Source organism: Rhinatrema bivittatum, chromosome 2 (genome assembly GCF_901001135.1).
Source record: "Rhinatrema bivittatum chromosome 2, aRhiBiv1.1, whole genome shotgun sequence".
In the NCBI taxonomy this organism is placed as follows: domain Eukaryota; kingdom Metazoa; phylum Chordata; class Amphibia; order Gymnophiona; family Rhinatrematidae; genus Rhinatrema; species Rhinatrema bivittatum.
This window is the reverse complement of record NC_042616.1, coordinates 167,995,373-168,022,563: the sequence shown is the minus strand read 5'-3', so window position 1 is coordinate 168,022,563 and position 27,191 is coordinate 167,995,373. Positions and strand designations below refer to the sequence as shown.

The following is a 27,191-nucleotide window of genomic DNA, read 5'->3' as shown; positions in this document are numbered from 1 at the left end:
GAAACTCAGAAACTACCTTAGGTAAAAATTTAGGGTGAGTGCGGAGTACCGCCCGGTCCTGCAGGAGCTTAGTGTAAGGCGGATAGGTAACTAGGGCCTGTAACTCACTAACCCTGCGAGCTGAAGTGATAGCCAAAAGGAATAACACTTTCCATGTGAGATACTTTAATTCACAGGAGTGTAGAGGTTCGAAAGGTGGTTTCATTAGACGACCAAGAACCAGATTAAGGTCCCAAGATGGGGCCGGAGGACGTAAGGGTGGCTTCAGATGGAGCAAGCCTTTAAGAAAGCGTGTTACCAGGGGTTGTACTGAAATAGGGACACCCTCTATACCTTTATGGAAAGCGGATACCGCACTGACATGCATCCTAATGGAAGAGGTTTTAAGACCTGATTCCGATAGATGCCATAAATAGTCCAAGAACTTAGAGATTGGACAGGAAAGGGGATCAAGGGACTGAGATGTGCACCATGATGTGTACCTTTTCCATTTATACGAATAGGATCTTCTGGTGGAGGGCTTTCGTGAAGCTATCAGGACACGAGAAACCGAATCCGAAAGGTTAAAAGGCTGAAGGACTAACCTTTCAACATCCATGCCGTCAGGGACAAGGCTTGGAGGTTGGGATGGAGGAGGCATCCGTCGTTCTGAGTGAGCAGATGCGGATCCGCTCCCAGAGGGATGTGCCTGCGGATGGAGAGATCCTGGAGAATGGGAAACCACACCTGGCGTGGCCAGTGGGGTGCTATCAGGATCATGGTTCCTCCGTCCTGGCGAAGCTTCACAAGAGTCCTTGACAGAAGAGGAAGTGGAGGGAATGCATAGAGCAGACCTGTCGTCCACTTGAGGGAGAAGGCATCCCTCGGCCGAGAGTGCTGGCTTCGAATGAGAGAGCAGTAATTGTCTACTTTGTGGTTCTGAGGGGACGCAAAGAGATCTATGCGGGGAGAACCCCACTTGTGAAACAGAGAGGTCGCTACCAGAGGATCGAGTGACCACTCGTGTGGTTGGAAGACCCGGCTCAGCTGATCTGCCAATACATTGTCTACTCCCGGCAGGTAAGTGGCCCTGAGGTACATGGAGTGGGAGAGGGCTTCTGCCCAAATCTGCGCAGCTTCCTGACACAGAAGGAAGGAGCCTGTGCCTCCCTGCTTGTTTATGTACCACATGGCCACTTGATTGTCTGTCTGTATTAAGATTATCTGATTCGATAGACGATCTTTGAACGTTCTGAGCGCGTAGCGGATTGCTCGAAGTTCCAAAAAATTTATCTGGTGTTCGGCTTCCTCTGGTGACCATAACCCTTGGGTTTGGAAATCGTCCACATGGGCCCCCCAACCGATGTGGGAAGCGTCGGTGGTTAGGATTACTTGTGGATCTGGTAGGAGAAAAGGTAAGCCCTGAAGGAGATTGACTTGAGTCGTCCACCAGGTTAAAGACAGGCGAAGCGCTTGTGTAACTGCGACTATGGAGGACAGGCGCTGAGAAGCTTGAATCCATTGGTGTCGCAGAGTCCATTGTGTTACTCTCATGGCTAGTCGGGTCATGGGAGTGACTTGAACCGAGGATGCCATGTGTCCTAGGAGAATGAGGAATTGGCGAGCCGTGGCAGTGTCTTGAGACTGGAGCTGGCGAGCTAGGGACATGAGAGTTTGGACCCGTTGAAGCGGAAGGTAGGCCTTTGCCTGTAAGGTGTCCAAGTCTGCCCCAATGAAAGATAAGGTTTGAGATGGGACTAAGCAAGATTTCTCGTAATTGACAAGAAACCCTAAGGAAAGGAGTGTGTTGATTGTCAATTTTAGGGAGGATTGAGCAATCTGAGGGGTGGAGGCCCTGATTAGCCAATCGTCCAGATAGGGGTAGACGTGGACACCTACCTTCCTGAGGAATGCTGCTACCACTACGAGGCATTTGGTGAAGACTCGTGGAGCAGATGCCAGACCGAAGGGTAGTACTCGGTATTGATAATGGTCGCGGCCTACCAGAAACCGCAGATACTTGCGATGGGATTGTGTTATCGCAATGTGGGTATAAGCATCCTTTAGGTCGAGAGAGCACAGCCAATCCCCCTTTTGCAGCAGAGGGAGTAGCGAGCCCAGGGTTACCATCTTGAACTTTTCTTTTTGAAGGTACTTGTTGAGGGCCCGAAGGTCCAAAATGGGACGTAGCCCCCCTGACTTCTTTGGTATTATTTATTTATTTTATTTTATTTAAGTTTTTTATATACCAACATTCAAGACAATAGTCCCATCATGCTGGTTCACATGAAACAGGAGTGCAAAATAAACTTAAACTTGAACAATAGTGCGGAAATAGCAGTTACATGTAACAAGGAAAATTGAACTTGGAATGAGAAGGAAAAAGGAAAAAGGAAAACCAGCTAATTACATATAATTACATTGTAAGAGGTAGCTAATAGTGATGTTGATGGTGATGTGATGATTGTTAGGAGTTAAATGATATTGGAGTTAGGAAAAGCCTGCCTGAACCTGGAGTAGAATCCCTTGCCTCGTTGAGAGGGAGGGACGGGTTCTATAGCATTTGATTACAAAAGAAGGGATACTTCCTGTTGTAATTGAGTCAAATGGCTGGATAGACTCCATGCTTGAAGAGGCGGGGAGTCTGCCGGAAGAGTTATGAAGTTGAGGTGGTAACCCTGTGCGATAATTGCCAGCACCCACTGATCTGAGGTAATCTGTATCCAACGCTGTAAAAAGTGGTACAGGCGACCCCCTACAGGGATGTTGGGAAGCGGGATGTGGCATGTGCTCCGTACCGGGAAGTCAAAGGCCCGCCGCAGGCCCAGGAGGTGGGGCTACAGCAGGTCTTTGTTTCCGAGGCTGGCGTGGCTGAGGTCTGCTGGAGGATCGAGCCGGACGAGGCCTAGCCGACGGAGGATAGTAACGACGTGGCCGAAAGAAAGACTTTTTAGAGTCCTTCTTAGGTGGTGGTTTGGAGGATACCTCAGATGGAACAGACGAAAGTTGCTTCAACGTCTCGTGGTGATCCTTCAATTCTGCCACAATTTGTTGAATCTGTTCTCCAAACAGATTGTCCCCTAAGCAGGGTAAATCGGCTAGACGATCCTGGACCTCTGGGCGAAGGTTAGATGACTTTAACCAAGCCCAACGTCTGGCTGAGATGGCAGTAGCTGAGACTTTTGTGGAAGCATCGAAGATATCGTAGGCCGTTCTAATCTCGTGCTTCCCAGCCTCAAATCCTTTGTGAAGAAGGGCTTGAAGCTGTGGCTGGTATTGGTCCGGTAACGTGTCAGCGTAGTCCTGCATCTGTTTAAGGATGGCTCTGTTGTATTGAGCCATGTAAAGTTGGTATGAAGCTATGCGAGATATCAACATAGCCCCATGATACACTTTCCGTCCCACACTATCCAGGAATTTATTGTCCTTGATAGGGGGAGTGGAAGAGTGTGGTTTTAGGCGCTTGGCCTTCTTTTGCGCGGACTCAACTACAACAGAGCGATGATCCAGTTGAGGCTTCTGAAATCCTGGTGCTGACTGGACGAGGTATGTGGAGTCAGCTTTCTTATTAACTGGTGACACAGATGAAGGAGATTCCCAGTTTTTCTTTAAAAGATCCAGAAATACCTGGTGAATGGGGATGGAAGCGATGATTTTTGGAGCATCCAGAAATTGGAGCAGTTCCATCATTTGGTGCCTGTCATCGGTCTCAGATTGCAGCTGAAAAGGTACAATTTCTGACATCTCCTTTACAAAATTAATAAAGGAGAGATCCTCAGGAGGAGATCGTTTTCTACTCTCTGTAGGAGATGGTGGCGATGGCAAATCTGTATCAGAAGATGTATCATCACCCCAGGTATCATAAGGGTCACGTGGGGCTTGCAGCCCTGAAGGACCTGGTTGAGGATCCAAAGGCATCGATGGAAATCTGGATGGAATCGGTGCTGCAAGCGGAACTGGGAATGGCATCGAGGGTTTCGGGGCTGCCGATGGAATCGGTGCCGGTCTTGGAATCGATGGAGCCGAGGGATAGATCGGTGGAGAGGTATGCGAAGGCACCGATGGGACTACCCCGGACGGGAGAATCAGAAACGGTGTTTCTCCTGCCGATGAGAATCCTGCCGGAGACGATGGTGTAGTCGGTGCTACTGGAATCACCGATGGAAGTGCTGTCATAAGTGCGTCCATGCGGCGTAGTAGCGGTGCTAGGGCGTCCAGCAAAGGCTCGGTGGTCGGTGCCGGGGTCGGTGCCGGAGGCGGTGCCGGAGACGGTGCCGGTGGAGGCTGGAACCTTTGCATCGCTTTCTCGATGGCCTCCTGGACCAGCCGGTCCAGTTCTGCCCGGAGACCAGGGGTAACCATACCCGGCTCGACGGGAGAGGGAGGCTGAGGCAGAGCCGGAGGGACCACCGTAACCGGTGGGATCACGGCTCCCACACCCCGAGAGGGTGAGGGTTTCCTCGATGCCTGCGAACGAGACGTGGACGGTGCCAGGTCTGACCGAGGCTTTTTTGTCGGTGGCTCGGCCTGTGCAGAGGTCGATGGCTGTGGATCCTCGACGGGCCGAGACTTGTGCCGCCGATGGCGATGTTTGTCCTTCCGATCTCCTCGCCCATCCGGGGAGGGGACAGGAGTCGACGGCCGAGAAGTCATCGGTGGTGGACGGTCACCGGAGGGTTGACGGTGGTGGTGCAACTTCGACGGTGCCGGTTCCGATGACGTCGATGCTATCGATGGTGTTGGGGTGGGTGCATGGAAGAGGAGCCCCATCTTCTCCATCCTGGCTTTACGACCCTTAGGTGTCATTAGGGCACATTTAGTGCAAGTCAGGACATCATGCTCACTACCCAAACACAAAACACAGACCCTATGGGGGTCTGTGATTGACATAGTCCGGGTGCAATCCGGACAACGACGGAACCCCGTCGCCATGGCCTAGGGCCAAATTTAGCCGCGGGATCGGTAAGTGCCAACAGGCCTCAAGGGCCAAAATCGACGGCAGTCGATGAAAAACGGCAAAAAACTTACCGGATTCCGCGAAGGCGACAAAAATTTGTCGAAGGGAGACCCCTGAGGGGCAAATTTTCTTCGGAAAGAAAAAACCGAATTCCTGTCAGGAACGTGGTAAGAGAGCTCCTTTCACCGCGTGGCAACTGCTGCGCGGAAAAAAGAAGACTGGAGGGAGACCCCTGCTGGCTGCAGGGTCAGTGCCTTGCTGGGCATGCCCAGTAGGGGCCAGTCAAAGTTCTGTTTAAACTTTGACAGAAGTTTTCCGTGGTGGGCTCCATCCTCGATGTCACCCATTTGTGAGGACAACCATCCTGCTTGTCCTGTGAGAACACCTGCTACAGGTAAGCAACTCTGCTTTCTCACAGAACAAGCAGGATGGTAGTCCTCTCATGTGGGTGATTAGCAAGCTACAGGCTGACTCATATTTGTTTGGTCCAACAGCGTACAACTTGTGCAACAAGCACAACTGTTGGTAAAAATGAGGCAGCCTGAAAATCACAGCAGGTGGATGTGGAAGGAGTTGGGATTACACTGGGAATAAGTTCTTTAAGACAGATTGGCCAAAGGCAGAGTCTTGACATCCTTCCTTGTCCAGGCAGTAATGTGCTGCAAATATGTGGAGAGAGATCCATGTTGCAGCTTTACAGATGTCAGCAATCGGTACTGAATGATAGTGTGCTACTGAGGTTGCTATGGCTCTTACAGAGTGTGCCTTTACTCATCCCTGGAGAGGAAGGCCCACTTTGTCATAGCAAAATTCAATACAGTCTGTTAACCAATTGGAGAGAGTTTGTTTTCCCACTGCAACTCCTGGTTTGTTTTCATCGAAAGAAACAAAGAGTTGGTTGTATTTCCTATGGACCGCCGTGCGGTCTAGGTAAAATGCAAGTGCACGTTTATAGTCCAAGGTGTGTAAAATCCTCTCGCCCTGGTGAGAATGGGGCCTTGGGAAAAATGTGGGCAAGACTATAGACTGATTCAAGTGGAAGTCAGTAACCACCTTGGGAAGGAATTTAGGGTGAGTACAGAGGACCACTCGGTCATGTAGGAACCTGGAATAGGGTGAATATGTGACAAGTAACTCACTAACCCTTTGAGCAGATGTAATGGCTACTAGGAAGAGAACTTGCCATGTAAGAAATGTAACATCGCAGAGTGCAAAGGCTCAAATGGGGAGCATATGAGCCTTGTAAGTACTACATTCAGGTCCCATTCAGTGACTGGTGGCCGTAGAGGGGGCTTGAGTTGTAGTAGGCCCCTCATAAACCTACTCACAAGGGGTTGCACTGTTACCGGGGCATCTCCAACTCCTTTGTGGTACACTGAGATGGCACTCAGATGTACCTTTACCAAAGAAGTCTGGAGACCAGAGTCTGAAAGGTGCCAGAGGTAGTCTAATAGAGATGGAGTGGGGCAGGAAAAAGGGTCGATACCTTTTTGCGTGCACCATATGGTAAATCTATTCCACTTAGAATAGGATTTCCGTGTGGAAGGCTTTCGTGAGGCTACAAGCACTTGAGAGACATCAGTTGAAAGGTTGAGTGGTTGCAGGATCAAGCTTTCAACATCCAGGCTGTGAGGGATAGGGTCTGAAGGTTCGGATGGCGTAACATGCCTGTTGGTATTTGAGGTAGTTGTGGGTGGATCCTTGGGCCGGTGGCAGATGACCACGCCCCCGGGGGAAGATCCCGAGAGGGACCACCGGTCAAGCTCAGAGTATGGAGACAGACACACACTAGTTCTTTTATTAAACAGTATATTGAACCACCAGAGGTGGCAGTAGTGAGCTGGAAGTGCCCGGCAGGGCTGTAGTCCCTCAGGTACTGGAACAGCGATCCTGGATAACTGAGCTGTAGAGAAACTGAATATAGTGAGTAGGCAGAGTATGCAGAGTTCAGGAACAGAACCTTGATGGTAACACTCACACAATAGTCTCTAGAAGTAGTCCAGGTGTTGGAATGAGTTAAGCCCTCAAGGAGCGAGTACCTGGTTCCAGGGAAAGCTCTGAGAGAGAGAGAGAGAGAGAGTGTAACTCACTGGTGTAGTAGGCAGCGATGACTTCCAGGCAGAGTAAGTATTCAGCAACCAGTCTGGGAACATGGGCCCTCGAGGAGCGAGTACCGGTTCCTGACTGTGACCTGAAAAACAAAGAGAGAGCGAGGCCCCTGAGGAGCGGGTACCCCTGGTAAGTCCGAGGAGGCAGAGTAGCTAGGAGAGTGCGAAACTGGTCCTTGCTAACTCGAATCGTTAGAGACTTCTAAGACCTTATATATCCAGTACTGCTGACGTCATCTCAGGGGGACGCCCCTGAGGTTCGCACCATTGCTGGTCATCAGTCGGGGCCGCGCGCACGCCCTTAGGCAACATGGCGGATTGCAGCATCGAGCCGCTCCGGAGACACCGGAGGAAAACAGCAGAATGACGCAGCGGCAGCCAACCTTCCACTTGAGCAAGAGGGAGTCGCCAAGGAGGTGAGGAGGGCGGACTGGAGATGTTGGGCAGCAACGGTCGCAACAATGCCTTGGTTCTAAGTTATGAGAGTGGGCGCTGTGCCCAGGTGAATGGGTTCTCTGATCAACAGGTCAAGAAGTATGGTAAACCACACTTGTCGAGGCCAGTACAGGGCTATGAGTATCACTGACCCTTTGTCCTGTTGTAGCTTCACGAGAGTTTTCTATCAGCAGTATCGGGGGATACGCGTATAGGAGGCCTGTGTTCCACGGGCGAGCGAAGGCATCCATGGCTAACTTGTTTTGTTGCCTGTGCAGGGAGCAGAATCTGTCCACTTTGTGATTCAGTTCGGATGCAAAGAGGTCTATTGTTGGCTGACCCCAGCATTGGAAGATTCTGGTCGTTACCACAGGATCCAGAGACCATTCGTGGGGATGGAACTGTCGACTGAGGCAATCTGCTACTACGTTCTGTATGCCTGCCAGATAAGTGGCCCGGAGATACATGGAGTGTGCAAGGGCCCAGGCCCAGATCTGCGCAGCTTCTTGGCAGAGGAGATAAGAGCCTGTGCCGCCCTGCTTTTTCAAGTACCAAATTGCAACTGTGTTGTCCGTTTGTATGAGAAGAGTCTTATGTGAAAGTTAGTCCTTGAACGCATAAAGGGCATAACATATAGCTCAAAGCTCTATGAAGTTGATCTGAAATGTTGCTTCGAGTTTCGTCCAAGTACCTTGAGTTTGAAGATTGTTCACGTGAGCTCCCCAACCCAAGTTGGAGGCATCCGTGGTTAAGGTCACTTGTGTAACTGGTTGCTGGAAGTGTAAACCTGTTAGCAAGTTGGCTTTGTTTGCCCACCAGAGAAGTTACTGACATAGCTGGTGGGTTACATGAATCTGGGTTGACAGAGGTTGAGTGGCTTGGAGCCAATGAGATTTCAAAGTCCATTGAGTTATTCTCATGGCCAATCTGGCCATAGGAGTGAAGTGGACCGTGGAAGTCATGTGGCCCAGCAACGTTAGGAATTGATGGGCTGAAGCTGTGTGTTTTGTGCACAGAGACGTAGCTAGCCTGGAAAGTGTGTCTGCGCGGTCGTTGGGCAGGAAGGTCTTTGCCACTGTGGTGTCCAAATCTGCTCTGATGAAAGTCAGGAGGGTGAGATGGAGTCAGGTGGGATTTTTGGTAGTTGATGAGAAATCTCAACGAGTGTAGCAGATTAATAGTGAGCTTGAGAGCGTCGAGAGTTCCTTGCTCTTGATGAGCCAGTCGTCCAGGTAAGGAAAGATGTGTATGCTTTTCTTGCGTAGATGGGCCGCAGCCACTGCTATGTACTTTGTAAATACACAGGGTGCCGAGGCAAGTCCAAAAGGCAGAACCCAGTACTGAAAGTGTTGCTGTCCCACTAGGAAATGCAGGTATTTGCGGTGACGTGGGAATATTGGAATGTGAGCGTAAGCGTCTTGAAGATCTAGAGAACAGAGCCAATCTGCGTTTTGCAGAAGGGGAAGCATGGTGCCCAAGGACACCATCCTGAATTTTTCTTTTCGTAGAAATTTGTTGAGATTGCGGAGGTCTAGGATGAGGCAGAGGCAGTCTGATTTCTTTGTAATGAGAAAATAGCGGGAGTAGAACCCTCTGCCCTGCTGTGCCTGGGGAACAGGTTCCACAGTCCTGGCACCCAGAAGGGTGAAGAGTTCTGACTCTAGAAGGGTTGTGTGATCTTTTCGCATCCATAGTGGATTGGGTGGTGAATCTGGGGGTACCATGAGGAAGTTTAGATGGTATCCCTGGGTTATGATGGATATAACCCATTGGTCTATGGTAATATTGAGCCAGTTTGTTATGAAGTGGTGAATTCAACCTCCTACTGGCAAATCTGGAACTGGATTTGTGGAGTGATTGCTGTTCTCTGGATAGGTTTCAAAATCCAGAGGCTTGGCCTGTTTGAGGTGGTGGCTGAGGCCTGTATATCTTGGGCTGTCGAGGATGTGCTCTGAGACGGCCTGGATGGTCTCACGCGAGATGTAGATGGGAGTATCTGCGTGGGCGATAAAATTGTTTTCTAGGGTCCCTTCTCGTGGATCTTCTTTCAGAGGAAGGGGCCTCGGTAGTAACTGTGGATAATTGCCGCAGGGTCTCATTATGGTCTTTTAGTTGGGTCACTGTGTCTTGTATCTTGTCTCCGAATAGGTTTTCACCGGTACTTGGCAAATCAGCAAGTTTGTCTTGGACTTCAGCTCTCAAGTCTGATGCTTTCAGCCAGGCCCACACCTGGCGCTGATGCCCGTCACCAACAAGCGAGAAGCTGTTTCAAAGGAGTCGTAAGCAGCACAAACCTCATGTTTCCCAGCCTCAAGGCCTTTCTGTAGTATGGCATTAAGACTATCTTGCTATTGTTGGGGAAGAGAGTTGGCTATTCCCTGATCCTGTTTCCAGAGATCCCTTTGATACTGTGTCATGTAAAGTTGGTATGCAGCTATGTGTGATACTAGCATAGAGCCCTGAAACATCTTGCAACTCGAAATATCAAGGAATTTTTGGTATTTTCCAGGAGGTGTTGAAGAGTGAGGGCACAGTTTTCTGGCCTTCTTCTGTGCGGACTCAACTACCACCAACTGATGGGGTAGTTGTGGCTATTGGAATCCAGGAATATGTTGTACTAAATAAGTTGCATCTGACCTCTTATTCACTGACTGGACAGTACAAGGATGCTCCCAGAGACGATGCTGGAGATCCACTAGCACTTCGTGGACAGGGATAGCCATAACTTCTTTCGGAGCATCAACAAATTGGGTCTTCCAATATCTTATGGCATGTGTCCTCCTCTGTAATCAGGTCAAAGGGGATTGTCTCTGTCATCTCCCTTACAAAATTAGCAAAGGAGAGGTCTTCTGGGGGAGATTTTCTCCTTTCTTCTGGAAGAGATGGTTCTGATAAGATATCCTCCATGGATGTGTCGGTGTCAACATCTTCCCAAGTGTCAAAAAGAGACTAGTCAAGATCCTGAGGGAGGGAAGAAGGTTGGTACTGTAGGACGTGTTGGCACCGATGGATCCTTCGATGGCCTCAATGGAAGATGCGGTAGCACAGATTTGGATTTCAGCAGCACCGAAAGCATCGAGAGGAAACATGGGCCTCTCGGTCCCGAGAGCCCTGATGGACCAAGCATCGGTTCCGGCATCGGTGGAATCGGTGTTGAAATTGGACTGGAGTCCGTGCCTTTGTCTTCTGAGGAGCACGGAATGGGAATCGGGGCTTTCAGAGACTTTGTGGGTTGCTTTGGCATCAGTGGCCCAGGTTGTATCGGAAGGGCACTGATGAGTGTATCCAATCGGGTTAGCAACAGTGCAAATATCGATGGCTCCAGTGTCGGTATGGGGGCCGGCATCAATGGCTGTAAGTCTCAGAGAGCATCAAGCACTGACTGGTGGATGAAACCGTCCAGTTCCTCCCTGAAAGCTGGTGTAGGTATCGCAGCTACAGGGGGAGGCTGGCTAGGTGCTACTGTCACCTCCACTGGAACTTGTGGGGGCTCAGTACCGGCACCGATTATTGGTGGGGATCGCCTTGGTTTCTCGGGTGGAGAGGAGGTTAAAGGTTCCTCTACCCGTGTCCTCTTCGCAATCGGCTCGAGAGCCATCGAGGCTTATGCGGTGTTGGTGCCGGTACCAGGAGTACAATTGTGTCGATGCCAGTTCTTCCCTCGGTGCTCAGTCCGGTCTTTCTCCGGCACCGAGGAAGACGATACGGATGCCTTAGATGGAGTCTGTGATGGGCGGTCACTGCTGCCCTGGTGCTTCTGGCGAGATTTGATGACCAGTTTCTTTGATGCTCCTGCCGGTGACGATTGGGTGGATGTCGATGGAGTCAGCTTGATTTTAAACAGGGTCTCCATTTGTCGAGGCGAGCCCGTCTATCCTTCGGAGTTATCTGGGCACAACTTGGGCAGTGAGAAACATCATGTGATAAGCCGAGGCACAGCACACAGACATCATGTGGGTCAGTAATAGACATGGTACGGGGCCACTCCGGACATTTTCTGAAACCTGTTGCCATGATGGCAGAAGCTGAGGCCCAAAAATGATGGATGGCCTGCGGAAACCGAAAAAAGGTGGGGGCAGGAACAGACTGGAGACGGTGAATTTTACTCACCAAGCAATGAAAACAATATCACGATGGGAGACACCTATGAGGGAATTTTTGAATGAAGAAATCTTAAAGTTTTTTCCGTTAGGAAAATTTTGTGAGAGAGTTCTCACAGTGGGCCGGATTTTAAAAGCCCTGCGCGCGTAAATCTGGTCGGATTTACGCGCGCAGGGCACTAGCGCGCCTATTTTGCATAGGCCGCCGGCGCGCGTAAGTCCCGGGGCTTCATAAAAGGGGCAGGAGAGGGCATGTCCGGGGGCGTGGTTGAGGCCTCCGGACCAGCCCCCGGGTCTGGTGATGGCGCGCCAGCAGCCTGCTGGCGCGCGCAGATTTACACCTGCTTTCGGCAGGCATAAATCTACCAACAAAGGTAGAGGGGGTTTAGATAGGGCCGGGGGGGCGGGTTAGGGAGGGGAAGGGAGGGGAAGGTGAGGGGAGGCGGAAGGAAAGTTCCCTCCGAGGCTGCTCCGATTTCGGAACGGCCTTGGAGGGAACAGGTGGCGCGTGCAGGTTGCACAAATGTGCACCCCCTTGAGCGTGCCGACCCCAGATTTTATAAGATACTCGCAGCTACGCGCGTATCTTATAAAATCCAGCGTACTTTTGTTCGCGCCTGGTGCACGAACAAAAGTACACGCGCGCGTAAATTTATAAAATCTACCCCAGAGCTCCTAACCGCAAGGCAAACTGCAGTGTGGAAAAAACAAGGGAGACCCCTATGGCTACAGGGATTATGATATGCTGGGCATGCTCAGTGTGCCAGTCAAAAGTTCTAGAAACTTTGACAGAAAAGTTTTACGTGATAGGGCTCCATTCAGTGACGTCACCCACATGTGAGGACTACCATCCTGCTTGTCCTGGGAGAAAATAAATGTAGCATATGATCTCTTAATGATTATGAACAGTGCCATGTGATCTATAATACTCCAGTGCTCTTCAGTATTAGCAGCAAATTAAATACACTTGTGCCAGAAGGATCTGGCTGTGGCGAAGATATTTCATAACAACTCTGCGTGCTTCCGCAATAAGAAGCATGCATGTCGGTTGTACCCAGGAATGGGATCCATTTGATTACAGCAATGATGCTTTTAAATTCCAAGCACTTTGAAAAATAATAGGGTGGACATAACCTCTAAAAATTGTTGTTTTTTCCTCTCAGAATTGATGAAAATTATAAATACATTTTATCTCAGAATCAGGTAATTTGCCTATACTTTTTATTTATACTACTAATACAAATTAATAATTCATTCTAAGCAGCGTACATCTAAGAATCCTAAAAGGATAAACTTTACATAAACAATTTAAATTACATCTCACATATATTGGTTGTCCTGAAAACCCCATTTGGAACCCTTGACTGAACTTGACCACCCTTGTCTAGAATCAAAGTGCAAGCAGTTCAGCTGCTTCCAGCCCAATGGTGTTCTCTCTGCTGGTAGTGATTGCTTCCATAGCAGTAAGATATGGTCCCACACAGGAGGCTCACGAATAAAATGAGAAGCCTGGGAGCGAATTCTAAGGTGGTAGAATGGCTTACAAATTAGCTGAGTAACAGATGCCAGTGAATAGTGGTAAATGGAACCTACTCTGAAGAGAGAGAAGAGTCTTAAGGGAAGTTCTTTAAGGATCCGTTCTGGGAATGGTTCTGATCAATATCTTTGTAAGTAATATTGCAAAGCTCAATGAACTCTTTCTGAAATATTGCAAGTGCGTTATAGAATGAGACACTGGGGTATTTTCTGTACCAACTTCATGCCAGCCAATAATATGCTGAAGTAATTCAATGAAAACATGTAGCATGACAATGCTGACAATACAGAGGATGAAGTAGTACTAGGTGTTGTCAGACTTTTTTTTTTTTTTTTAACTGTGAGAGGTACGACAATTTTTTTCCTCCATTACACTCACAAAAGAGGGAGGGTTTTTTGGTTTTTTTTAAGTGTTTTCTGTGTATAAATACTTTCTAATAAAAGTAGTTTAAATCTTGCATATTTTGGGCTTGTTTTTTTGACAAAGTGGACTTGTTCTTTTATAACTACCTGACTCAACAGCTAGTCCTTGTCTCTTTGCCTGAAACACTGGGCTGCATGCTGATTGGGTCTAATAACCAACTGGATTCCTACCCATAGGAAAGACAGCCCATTAGCATACTGAGCAAGCAGTAGAGTTACTGGGCGGGAGAAGGGTGGGCAACTCTGGCCCTCAAGAGCTACAAACAGATCTACTTTTCTAGATATCCATAGAGGCCAATATGCAAAGACATCAAGAAGGATCACTGTCAAGTTATCTGACTAAATGGCGAGTTTTGAATATTCCCAGAATATACCTGGATAACCTAGCTAAAAGTTACCCAAATAAGTAAGAGGCATTTTAGAGGTGTTCCAGGACAGGGTTAAGTTAACTGAATAACTTGTTTGGCTTATTCCGATATTTGGAGTTAGCCGAATAAGTTATTTGGCTAACTCAAGACATAGCTGCTAACACAGTCTCATGTGGCTGGATAACTTTAGCCTTAACCAACTACATATGAGATAATACAGAAACATAGAAGCATGACGGCACAAAAAGATCACATGGTCCTTCTAGTCTGCCAATCCGTCCAAATTAATATAGCTGGTTAAGCAGCAATGATGTTAAAACATATCTTGAGGGCCATGCAACTCAAATGATAGCAGACCACCCAAGCTATGACAACAAGCCCTCCCAGGCCAAGCAACCCAACTCTCTAAACCATTCTAAAAGAATTATAAAAATTAAATAGGAAGCGGTCCAGCCTGGCCCTCTCCCTCACCTTCTCCCTAGGTCCAAAAACCCTCCTCAAGCCTCACTGCCCAAATCCAACCCTAACCCTCCCAACTTCTCGGTGTTTATTAAAAAGCTGCTCTTCTGCCTGGATTGCAGAGCACTGCTAATCCAACCTGGGGCCAGCATTTTCTGTGTTGCTATGTGATCAATGCTGGGAGCATAAAGCTCACCAGTGTAGAATCCCTTGTCAAGCTCCTTAGGGGCTACTGGTTCTATAGCCCACTGGCTGAAAAGCAACTCCACCTCAAGACGGAGCTGGGTCAAACTACGTGACAGAGAAAAACCCCCCACCAATTTTGGCATTCCATTTTGAAAGCACTGACAGCACTTTAATCACTAAGGATTCACAATTAACATGTTGTAATGTTATCACATTGAAGTGTGACATAAGACAAGTAACTGTTACGCTTGAGCTTTGGTCCGGTGTCGTGAACACCACCCAAAAGGGTGGCTCCAGGTAGAGAGAGACAGGGATGGCTGGAAGGTCTCTGACGATGGCTGTGAATATGTGGTGCAGGGTATTGGCTGGGTCAAAGTCCAAGTCCAGGCTGGGTCTAAGTCCAAGTCCAGGCTGGGTCTAGGCAGGCGGCAGGCAAACAGCGACAGGGTCCAGGCTGGGTCAGGGCAGGCGGCAGGCGAACAGTGTAAAGTCCAGGCTGGGTCTAGGCAGGCGGCAGGCAAACAGTGTCAAGTCCAGGCTGGGTCTAGGCAGGCGGCAGGCAAACAGTGTCAGGGTCTGGGAAGGGTCAAGGAACCTTATAGCAAGGTAGAAAGCCCGAAGGCCACACACACACAGCAAGGCAGGGCAGAGGGCCCGAAGGCCACACACACACACAGCAAGGCAAGGCAGAGGGCCCGAAGGCCACACACACACACAGCAAGGCAAGGCAGAGGGCCCGAAGGCCACACACACACACAGCAAGGCAGGGCAGAGGGCCCGAAGGCCACACACACACACAGCAAGGCAGGGCAGAGGGCCCGAAGGCCACACACACACACAGCAAGGCAGGGCAGAGGGCCCGAAGGCCACACACACACACAGCAAGGCAGGGCAGAGGGCCCGAAGGCCACACACACACAGCAAGGCAGGGCAGGACAGAAGGCCCGAAGGCCACACACAAGGCAAAGCAAGGCAAGACAAGACAGAAGGCCCGAAGGCCACACGCACAGCAAGGCAAGGCAGAAGGCTAGAGCAGGGAGCCCAGGCGAGCTCGATGCCGAAGCACCGAGGGGACTGCCAGGCAGGGTTATAAGGGGAAGTCCAGAACATAGAGAAAACAAGGAAGATGGACTGGGCCAGTCAGGAGAGCCTGCTCTTGAAGGACCCCTGGTGGTGAGGCGGTTGCACAGCAGCCACAGCCGTAACAGTAACCCCCTCAAGGCCTCCCCCTCCTCCTGGGTCCCATCTTTGCAGGGGGTACTCAATAATGAAGTCAGACCCCTCCTGGGGCGATGCGGCAGGTTCAACTCCTTCCTGAGGCAGCAAAGTAGTCCATAACCCCTCCTGGGGTGACAAGGCAGACACAAACCCCACCTGGGGCAGCGAAATGGTCCATAACCCCTCCTGGGGCAAGGCGGCAGGGTTAGACCCCTCTTGCGGCAGCAGGGCCGGTACGGACCCCTCCTGGGGCGGCAGCAGGGGCGGCACGGCAGGCTCCAACCCCTCCCAGGGCACAGCGGTAAGTCCAAGCCCCACCTGGGGCGGCAGGGCAGGCTCCAGCCCCTCCGGGGGCGGAAGGGCAGGCTCCAGCCCCTTCTGGGATACTGCGACAGTCTTAGATGGCAGAGTAATGAAGTCAGTTGTGGGTTGTTGACCAGTTAGGGGAATCATTATGCTGGAGTGAGAGGCGGATAAAGACTGGGTTGTACAGGACATGGTAAATGAAGACTGATTCTTAAACCCCAGATCATGGTTCCTTGATTCTGCAGCTTAGTGAAGACACAGGCAGCTTTGGGCCGTCTTGGGAAGGTGTTCGTTAGTGTCTGATTGGCAGCTGTGGGAAGCAGAGCCCTGCTAGAGTTAATTACTTCCCTCAGCTTTTGTTTCTGAGGCTCTAGCGTGGAAGTTATAGAAGCCTTCTTAACCAGGTGAGTCTTGACTTTTTCTGAAATATCCCTTACTTCTTGGTGAGATGTTTTATGAAATGATGTACTGGAATTCTTTGTTTGCAAACTGCCAACAGTGAAAACCTTCTTAGTAGGACCAGAAGCATGATATAGTGTAGCAGAACTAGCTGAGTTTTTTGGAGAAACAGATAGCCCGTTAGCTTTGCAGCAGGGGCAGGGTTTGCCTGGAGGCAAAAGGCACGGAAGGCAAGAGCAGGTCCACCATCCTGGTCTAGAAGTACTACAATTTAAACACACCTGGTAAACTGAGACGTTCCTCTTGTGACAACTGCTACATACCCAGTATTCTTGATCTGAGAGCTGGCAAGCAAGACAGCTCTGGTAACTGGGATAGTTTAAGGTCTGGCAACGAGCACAGATATAAAATCTTGAAGGCTGAGGCATATTGTAATAGTGAAAAAAAAAGTTGACTCACCGGTTTAGCACAAAGACTTATCTCTTCCCCTGGAAATTGATGGCTTCGGCATACTGTTACACTTGAGCTATAGTCCGGTGTCGTGAACACCACCCAAAAGGGTGGCTCCAGGTGGAGAGAGACAGGGATGGCTGGAAGGTCTCTGACGATGGCTGTGAATATGTGGAGCAGGGTATTGGCTGGGACAAAGTGAATTCCAGGCTGGGTCTAGGCAGGCAGCAGGCAAACAGCGACAAGGTCCAGGCTGGGTCAGGGCAGGCGAACAGTGTCAAGTCCAGGCTGGGTCTAGACAGACGGCAGGCAAACAGTGTCAAGTCCAGGCTGGGTCAGGGCAGGCGGCAGGCAAACAGTGTCAGGGTCGGGCAGGGTCAAGGAACCTTATAGCAAGGTAGAAAGCCCGAAGGCCACACACACACAGCAAGGCAGGGCAGAGGGCCCGAAGGCCACACACACACACAGCAAGGCAAGGCAGAGGGCCTGAAGGCCACACACACACAGCAAGGCAGGGCAGAGGGCCCGAAGGCCACACACACACACAGCAAGGCAAGGCAGAGGGCCTGAAGGCCACACACACACAGCAAGGCAGGGCAGAGGGCCCGAAGGCCACATACACACAGCAAGGCAGGGCAGAGGGCCTGAAGGCCACACACACACACACACACACAGCAAGGCAGGGTAGAGGGCCCAAAGGCCACACACACACAGCAAGGCAGGGCAGAGGGCCCGAAAGCCACATACACACAGCAAGGTAGGGCAGAGGGCCCGAAGGCCACACACACACAGAGCAAGGCAGGACAGAAGGCCCGAAGGCCACACGCACAGCAAGGCAAGGCAAAGCAAGGCAGAAGGCCCGAAGGCCACACACACCGCAAGACAAGGCAGAAGGCTAGAGCAGGGAGCCCAGGCGAGCTCGATGCCGAAGCACCGAGGGGACTGCCAGGCAGGGTTATAAGGGGAAGTCCAGAACATAGAGAAAACAAGGAAGATGGACTGGGCCAGTCAGGAGAGCCTGCTCTTGAAGGACCCCTGGTGGTGAGGCGGTTGCACAGCAGCCATAGCCGTAACAGTAACCATTGGTATAGTAGCCCCTGCGAGAGCAAAACTCGGCCAGAATCAGGCAATATACCAATAAAGAATCCCTTGATACACCGATCACTACCGTTTGTTCTGCCAGAAGAAAGGGGCGGGCCAGGCCAGGACAGTGCCATTAGAAGCTGTCCTGAGAACACACCCGCCGTAACTTACTTCTGCACATCAGACCAGGTTAGTTAAAAAAACAAACAAAAAAAAAGGGGTTAGCTAGGGTAGATTTAGGGGTCGGGGTGGAGAGGGAAAAAGGGAAGAAGGTTAGCTAGGGGATAGGAAAGTTCCCTCCCAGTCCATTCCTTAATTGGAGTGAACTGGGAAAAAGCCGATTGAATCAACGTGCGTAATTGAAAAAAATCCCCCCCCCCCCCTCCGCAGAAGAATGCGTGGACATTAAAATCCGGCGCACATGTGCACACAGGAATCATGTTTTATAAATGCTGTGCCAAAGCACGCATGTTATAAAATAGTCACATCTATGTGCTTACGCCAGGAACCGCACACACATGGACGCGCACGTGCGCAGGTCTTAAAATCGACCCCATAATGTTTACTTTCGAGGTTTTGTGAGAGATAGTGCCTCAGTATTCAAAGCACAAGATAAACTGATATCAGCCTGGTAGGAATTTAAGATCAGAGTGGGAAGCTTTGTTGACAGTTTCTAGATTTAAGGTGGTTCGTTGGCAGATTGTGAGCGAACAGGTTTTTGAGTGGTGGTGCCAACACTATGGAATAGTTTGCCATAGGTTACCTGAAAAAGAGGAGGATTATTTGAAATTTAGAAAACAGATGACAATGTGACTGTTTTAGAAAATGTTTTAGAAGTGTTGTGTGGCAGTGTGACTGAATAGCAGCAGAAAAGGTTTTAATTTGTACATTGTTCATGTTTTATCTTGTGTTGTATTAATTTTATGAATGTATTTATATACAGCATTGTACACCAATTGGACTGGCATTGACCAGAACACGGTATACAAGATATTTTAAATAGAGGCCTTTTTACCAAACTATTCAACAGCCTAGGGCAGGGGTGGCCAAGTCCAGTCCTTGAGAGCCACAAACAGGCCTGGTTTTCAGGCTATCCACCATGAATAAGCATTTGACAGATTTGCATACAGTGGAGGCAGAGCATGCTGCTCTGTCTCATGCATATTCAAGGTAGATATCCTGAAAACATGGCCTGTTTGTGGCTCTCTAGGACCAGAGCTGGCCACCCTTGGTCTAGGGTCCTTACCTGTTGGGATGTTGGAAAAGTTTCTGGTCATCTTAGCCTGTTTCAACACCAATTCCACCACCACTGATTGATGTGATGGCTGAACTACTCCAAACTCTGGGAGTTTTCGTACTCTATTTCAGATCCAGTTTCCTGGCTACCACAGGACAGGATGCTGGATTATCCCACATTCTCTTTTGTAAATCCTGTAGGATCGAGTGAACCAGGATCACTACAAGTTCAGAAGGAGTTTCTAGAGTCTGGAATGTCCAAAGACCTTGGCGTCAAGTTGTTGCCTTTATGGACATTTACTCCCATCATCTTACCCAGCTTGTCCAAGAATTTGAAGTACAAAAGGTCTTCTGGTGAAGAAGAATGGTCTGGCAGATCTGGTAGGGTTTTGGAGGTAATCCTCGTAGACTCTTCCTCAAAGCCAAGAAGTGAAGGGACACTAACCCACAAATCCAATGATGATGGTCACTGGGACAGGGACCCTGGATGTCTCAGAGAGGAAAATTCATGGGGCATGCTCCAGATGGTGGTTCCTGTGCTCTTGCCTCAGAGTAGCAAGACTCCTCCACCGAGAGGGATGGTTGTGGGATAGATTCCAATACTGGGACTTTTGATAGGAATTCCTGAAGCCTGGAGACAAGAGGGACTCCCCTTCAGAGAACAAATCTGACACCATGGACAGGAGAGTTTGAAGGGTATCTCTCCTGGTCACTTGCTTCCAATGAGCCAAAAAATGTCTTCACAAATTCTGTCACCTTAACCTTGGGCTGCTGTGTCCTCTGACCAGGAGTTCAGAAGGGACATCTTCTTCTGAGACCAGAAAAGGCTCATCCTCATGAGACACTTCTCATGGACTATCAACAGAACTGTTGGATGCATGGAAACCAGAAGCACCACACCACATATCAGATCTGGCATCTCCAAACAAAGTCCTCACTACAGTAGATGGGATGGAAAAAAAAGACAGAGATGGAGGGAGGGCAACTCAAATGCATCACATGCAACAAAATGGCTGGGAACTTGTGCTCCGATTGCACTGAGGCATGGAACGTTGATGGATCTGAGGCTGAATGCAATATCAGAGTGAATAGTTGTGTCTGCTGAATCACAGCCAGATGCATTCATTGACAGGGAAGAAGGGTCTGCGGCCCGGAGCATTGACACACCAAAGCTTGAAGCATCAACAGCACTGATAGCTGATTCTTTTGTTGGTACCAGGAGCATAGATGGAACTGATCCAGACCTCAACTGCACCACCAGCTCCACCGCAAGGCACTTGTTTTCTTTTGTGTTGACAAGCCCTATTGGGCCTACAAACCCTTGTTTCACAACATTTTCATGCTTTGCTTGACCCTGGCACTATGGTAGATCTGGGAACTGGCACCACAAATTTGCTCAAGGAGCTCCTCCTCAGCTCAGCATGGAGGGAACCTGAGGCAGCCCTGCTCCAAGAGGAGCAACTACAGCTTTTCATTGACCTGTAAAGTTCTTCCATCTTCCAGACCCTATTCTTCTGGGACTTCAGTGACATTCGGCCACAGTCATATGATTTAGCTGTGTTGTAGTCTGGTCCCAAACATTTGTAGCAAATATTGGTGGCCATTAGGGATGGACATCTTTCAGCCATACGTACAATCCTTAAAGCCACTGGAGATGGTCTTCTTGGAGCAAGATATTTTTTCCCCTTTTTTTATAGCATTGAAAAGAGTTGTTGAGGGGCTGACAAAACATCACAACAACTCAAATCAAGCTAAAGGCAAAACAAAAGTCATATAAATTACTAAATCTAGAGAATATACTCGTCCAAGCAGAAGCTGGGACCAAAAAAAAACTGAGGGGCTCATGAGGCAACTCCCATGCATGCTCAGAAGAGCAAAAGCTTTATGAGTTATGATAGAAAGATTCGTTCGGTGCCAACTGACATCACCCCACATTTCATGGCTAATTGAGTCCTAGAGACCTAATTGTCAATAGAGAAAGAAGAAAAACAACTCGATTAAATTGTTGATTATTGAATCTGTCCAATTTTTCTGCAGTTAGCCAACTGGAAAGCTTGATACCACATATCACCAAGTTGGAAAATTGGTTTAGGAGCAGCTGTAAAACTCCCGTTCATCATTCTTAGAAGTTCAAGTGTGTTGTGACTGGGAATCAAAAACAGTAACAAAGAGGAATGGACATAAGGAATTCAAAGAAATACATTTGCATTAGTCCCCTGAATTGCACCATCTACAACAGCAAGGAGGGAAATGTATAGAAAGAAAAAGTGATCCCTGCATGATGTGTGTGTATATATGTGACAGGGGACGGCAATGTTGAATGCCAACATTCTAGACCTATACTTACAATTCCTTCGGTGTGGCAAGGGGTAAGACCAGAAGTTCTTCCATCAAAAACATTTCTTAGTTGATTAAATAGCCTTATACTTTTCTTAACAACCATTACTATTAAATCATAATTTTTTGCCAGCTCACAAATTAATTATACCTGTTGCAATCCTTCTGTACCATATGCTGCCCTCATTTCTTCTAGCTCTCTGTTAAGCTCTTCAATCTCTTGTCGTTTCTCAACCAATTCATCTTCCATAACCTCTAGCCGTGTCTGAGAGCTCTGCATGTCATGCTCTGAGTAATTCTCTGGAACTCCAAATTCTTCTTCCTAAATCAATCAAAGGTCATTAACAATCCAGCACTTGCAGCTTTACTCTGGGCAAGCAAATTCAAACACTGGATTTTGTATCAGCCAGCACTTTGCAACATTAAAAGATCATGCAGCATCTAGGAGCTCATTTCCATGGCAACCAGCCTTGTTAGTATAATTTGCACCTGAAGAGCAACTGATACTACTTCCCTTCAGTTTTAAGGATATGCCTCCAACAGAAGCTCACTTTTTCATTTGTTCTCTGTTTCAAAAATATTTTGTGGTTAGTTTTTGAAATGACCATAACATTTTTATAGTTAAAAAGTAAACTAGGCAACATGCATCAAAGGACGCTGTACAGCATGCAGTAAATTTGTTAGTAAGCAAGTATTATTCATGGCAATATTACAATGCTAAGATGTCCAAGTATGTTTAATATTCAAGATTAGTATTAACTTTGTTGAAATACTCTACCCGCATTAAGTTTGTAGACATTTGTGCTCTCGTCTCAAAACTGCAACCATTTACCTGTACAGAAATAATTCCTAGATAAAGTATAATCTGCTTAATTATTACACTTTAACTTTTGATAGAGTTATCCATTTTGGCCTCTGTTTTCTTAATAGGCTGATTGCTTATCTCTTTTTCCTCAACCTAAATCATAGGTCGATAACAGTTCTAGAACTGATTTTTTTTTTTTTTTTTGCAACATGCTGATAAGTGCATTTGAAATAGAAATACAAATGAGCATGACAGTAATTTGCAATTAAGTGTTTCTTTAATATATTATTTCTAAATGTGCACACTTCTGTTAATAATTGAATTTTTAAAAATACTCTTATTCTCTAAATGCAGAGAAGTTGATTATTCATGGCTTTTCTAGTTCACCAATGCCCTCCCCTCCCTTTTACCCTAATTTTATTATTCAAAGAGAAACACCAAGTGCTACAAGCCCACATCATAAGCTGAAAAAAAATTATGCCTGGATGAATTTTCTGCATTCCATTCATGCTACATGCATTATGGATTCATGCTACATATGATACATTCAACTGCAAAAGTACAGCTGAAATTTAGTAAACATCCGAAATGCATTTGAAGTTTCAAAGATAATCAATCACTTCAGATCACTACTTTAGTTCTGCATGGTGTGACAACTAAATAGAAAAGAAGCTGTTTAAAGGAAATATTATAACCTTCAAAATAGCTTCATTAGTAACCACAATAACAAAGACTACTATTCTTTTTTATGTCCCTGCACTTTCTAATTGCTTCCTTGCCACAACAGGCAGTGGTGCTTTTGGAAGACTTCTTCCATCCTAAGAGTCCTCCACTCTTTCAGAGGTTAATCCTGCACTGCAGGTTTACTAGATTGCTGTTGTAAAACAACATAGCAAGTTAAAGGAAAAAAGGTGCTCCTAGGATTATGACCCATCCAGGTTTCGTTTTCTCCCCAAGAGTATTTACTACTAAATGGTAAAAAAAATTACTTTAAGAACTTAAGAGCAATAAGAGCAGGGCAATGAAAAAAAAAGTCTTATATTCAATGCTAGAGATCAAATACAGACTATTTTAATTGCTTCTATTAATTTGGTAAATAAATTATCCATTAGAAATTTAATTTAATTTCCAATTTATATTCCACCTTTCTTTACTGAACGTACAGAATTTGTACCTTGTAATACCAATCAGTATTTTTTTTTATTGTGATTAGAAAAATTATGTTCATTCAGTAGAATAAAATGGATATTAAAGAAAAAAAATGTAAAAACTTAGAACAAGGTATTTACTGTTCTCTGAAGACAACACTCTAATACAGATATACTGACAGGTCACAGGACCTGTTCCTGCCAACCCTCCCAAGGTTCTTTGTCAGTGTGCTTGAGATGGGAGGGGGCTGGTTATTGGTAGCGTGACTATTAGAATTCTATTTCCAGAGAACCACAATTACAAGTAGGTCATTACGCTTTCTCAACTATAAGTAAATCATATTCCATCACTGTAATTCTAATAATCTAGTCAAGAGTTGTTCAGAAAATGAAGTACTAAAAGATGCAAGAAAAGTGCACAAGAAACCATTTTTTCCCTTTTTGATTTTAATCAGAGAGGGACAAGTCACAACTCTGAAACCAAAGCTATAAAAAAATGGGCCCTAGGGAGATGGCATTATCTCACAAACAACCCCTGAAGCAGTAGCAAGCTACACCTAGAGTACCAGGAAGAGGCAGAGTCTGCACAAGAGTGTTTGGTGAAAGTGTAGACTTGGCTCCAATTGCAGTCTTGCAAATCTCTTCAACTGAGGAAATCCCAAAGAATGCTGATGACACTGCCAGTGAGAAATGCAATATTCTAGTCAAATATTGTGTGTTTAGCCACACACGTGTTGGGCCCAAAACTGTGAAATAAAAGAATAAAATACAAGTCTAGATGGAATTTCTAAAATCATTATGCAATTTTAGATGGAAGGCAAGAACTCAACTGTGAGCAGCTCGATTTTTTTCCTTATGGGTATACAGACAAGAAAAAAATTTTGCAGAGAAGTGAAATTTCATTATCATGGGCACAAAGTCTAGGTAGGTGTGCAATATCATCTGGTCATGGTACCAGAGTCTACAGCTCACAGACCCTGCAGGCTGAAGTGACTACAACTAAAAATACAGCCTGCCAGGACTTGAACTTACAAGTTGAATTTTAAAAGTTTTCAACCGTGGGATAAGAGCCAAACTGATATTCCTGAAAATACTGGTGCCTTTGTTAAGAGGTTTCAAATACATAAGATTTCACATGACCTTGACAACTAAATCCCTGGATTTTTTTCCGCAAACTCCAAAAGTTGTAGAATTTCGAGTCTAGCATTGGGAAGAAACGTCTACCCTTATGTATTCCTGGTGACATCGTTAAAGAATGGCAAATAAAGACCAAAATGTTCCACCCAGCCTATTCAGTGCTGTCTGTAACCACCGCTCTCTGTGGGTTACACCAATGCATTTCTGGAGGCACAAAGCAACTATACCACTCCTGTTATATAGGCTGAACAACCATTCCAATAGTACTTCATTACCATCCTTTGTCTCCAGAGATCCTCTGCATTTATCCACTGCTTTTTGTTTTTTTATTCTGTTAACAATTCTTGTCTTCACCACCTCCTCTGGGAGATAAATATCCGAAAACAACTTCTGCTGATTGGTATTCAGGTTAAGCCATAAGATTAAATCTGTAGCCCTCTATGACTATCGTTAGCACTTCAAAGATGATCAGGTACCATAGGTATAAAAACCAAAAATAAATCATCATTCCCCTAAATGGCATATCCTCTGGAATGTGAGCCAGGACACTAACCCCTGAAGTCATAAGAACATAAAACTTGCCATATTGGGTCAGTCTAAAATTCAACCCTGCTTTTGACTGGGTGCTGGCATGATTCCAGCTTCTGAACATTTGTAAACGAATAAGACACTAATATTTTCCTGCAAAAGCTGTTGCTTTAGAGAATGAGTGGATATGATGCTAAAAAATGCTAAAAAAAAATCAATCCTGCTCGTCATGACCTGGTCACCATCCCGACACGAAACCTGAAAGATATGGCTCATATCATCGTCCCAACCATAACCGCCATCGTCAACAAATCACTCGAAGAAGGTGAGCTACCTACCATTCTAAAAACCACAACCCTAACTCCAATTTAAAAAAAGAAGAACCTAGACCCCCAAAGACCTGAATAACTACCGTCCGATCTCAAACCTTCCTCTACTTGCTAAGTTGACAGAGAAGGCAGCTCTGTCTCAACTAAACGAACACCTTGAAAACAACAAAATTCTACACGATGCACAACATGGATTCAGAAAAAACCGCAACACAGAAACACTACTCGTCAACCTCTCGAACGAAATCAAGAGTACTCGACAACAAAATAAACCATCTTCTAATTCTTCTCGACCTATCTGCGGCTTTTGACACCGTTGACCACAAAAGTCTACTATCAAGGCTCACCAACATCGGCCTCATACGCAGTACCCTCAACTGGTTCTTCTCTTACCTACAGAACAGATTCTACAAGGTCTCACTGAACAACAACTCGTCAAACCCCTTTCCTCTCGAAACAGGCGTACCTCAAGGGTCCACACTATTTGCAACCCTCTTCAACATATATCTCCTACCTCTATGCCACCTCATCTCCAGTCTCGGAATAACGTACTATATGTATGCCGATGACATCCAGTTCATAATCCCAATCTCCAACACACTAGAAGAGGCACTCTCCATAGCAGCAAACCACCTAACCTCAATAAGAGACATGCTAAACAAACTAAAACTGTGCCTGAACATGAATAAAACTGAATGCATCCTCATAGGAAGAAATGTCTCAGAACTAACTATCACTACACACTCCCTCACAATCGACAACATTAACATCCCGATAAAAAACAACACAAAGAACCTCGGCATATGGATTGACAAAGATCTCAACTTAAAAAAGAGCATCGCAACCAAAACCAAAGAAAGATTCTACAAACTACAAGTCCTGAAACATCTAAAACCACATCTCCACCATCAGGAATTCCGAACAGTACTACAATCGCTGATCTTCAACAGCCTTGACTACTGCAACTCGCTCATGTTAGGTCTTCCCAAATCATCCCTAAAACCACTCCAAACGCTGCAAAATGCCGCAGCCAGAGTCCTAACTGGCAAAAAAAAATCGGAACACATCACCCCTGTTTTAAGAAGTCTTCACTGGCTCCCAATCGAACAGAGAATCAAATTCAAAACCCTTACTTTAGTGCACAACGGCTTACACAAAACGGAAAACACCACACTCAACAACATGATCCTTCAACACAAACCTCAGCGATACACCAGAACTACCAGCAAACTACTCCTGGACATTCCATCACTTCCATCGGCTAAGCTCATGTGCACGAGAAACAGAGCATTCTCAATTGCAGGACCAAACATATGAAACTCCCTACCACAATACCCTAAGCTCAATAATCGACAGCAAATCCTTTAAAAAAGAACTGAAAACCTGGTTATTCAGCAAAACATTCAGAGATGGCGTAGGCTAAACTTCATAACCCCACCATCAACACCACCCATGCAAGATGAGCGCACTAAGAGTTCCTAATGCTCTCCCCCCCCCTCCACTCTTCACCTCTCACCGCTCCCACCGTCCTTTCTTCCTTTCCCCTCCCCTCCCTATCCCACCCCCTTCTTTCCCCCTCAGTCCTCCCACCTTAACCTCTTGCATATCTCATTGCCATACAGTCTTGTTCTTACTAACTCGTTTCTCAGTTCTTTATTGCTGTT

The 27,191-nt window shown here is 47.1% G+C and overlaps 1 protein-coding gene across 5 annotated transcripts in view; it reads right to left on the bottom strand.

Annotated features, from left to right (window-relative positions):
• The window catches only part of AKAP9 (A-kinase anchoring protein 9), a 687,299-nt gene that overhangs the window by 573,597 nt on the left and 86,511 nt on the right, over nt 1–27,191 (bottom strand). For 3 of the 5 annotated variants that reach the window (XM_029588843.1, XM_029588844.1, XM_029588846.1), the window contains exons 4-5: nt 22,359–22,412; nt 21,732–21,902 (exon numbers count right to left, since the gene is read on the bottom strand). The exons of 1 other annotated variant lie outside the window; for it this stretch is intronic. In XM_029588843.1, coding sequence (XP_029444703.1) covers nt 21,732–21,902; nt 22,359–22,412 — 225 coding nt within the window. The remainder of the gene's footprint in view (nt 1–21,731; nt 21,903–22,358; nt 22,413–27,191) is intronic. One more of the 5 variants, XM_029588845.1, reaches the window with a different exon arrangement.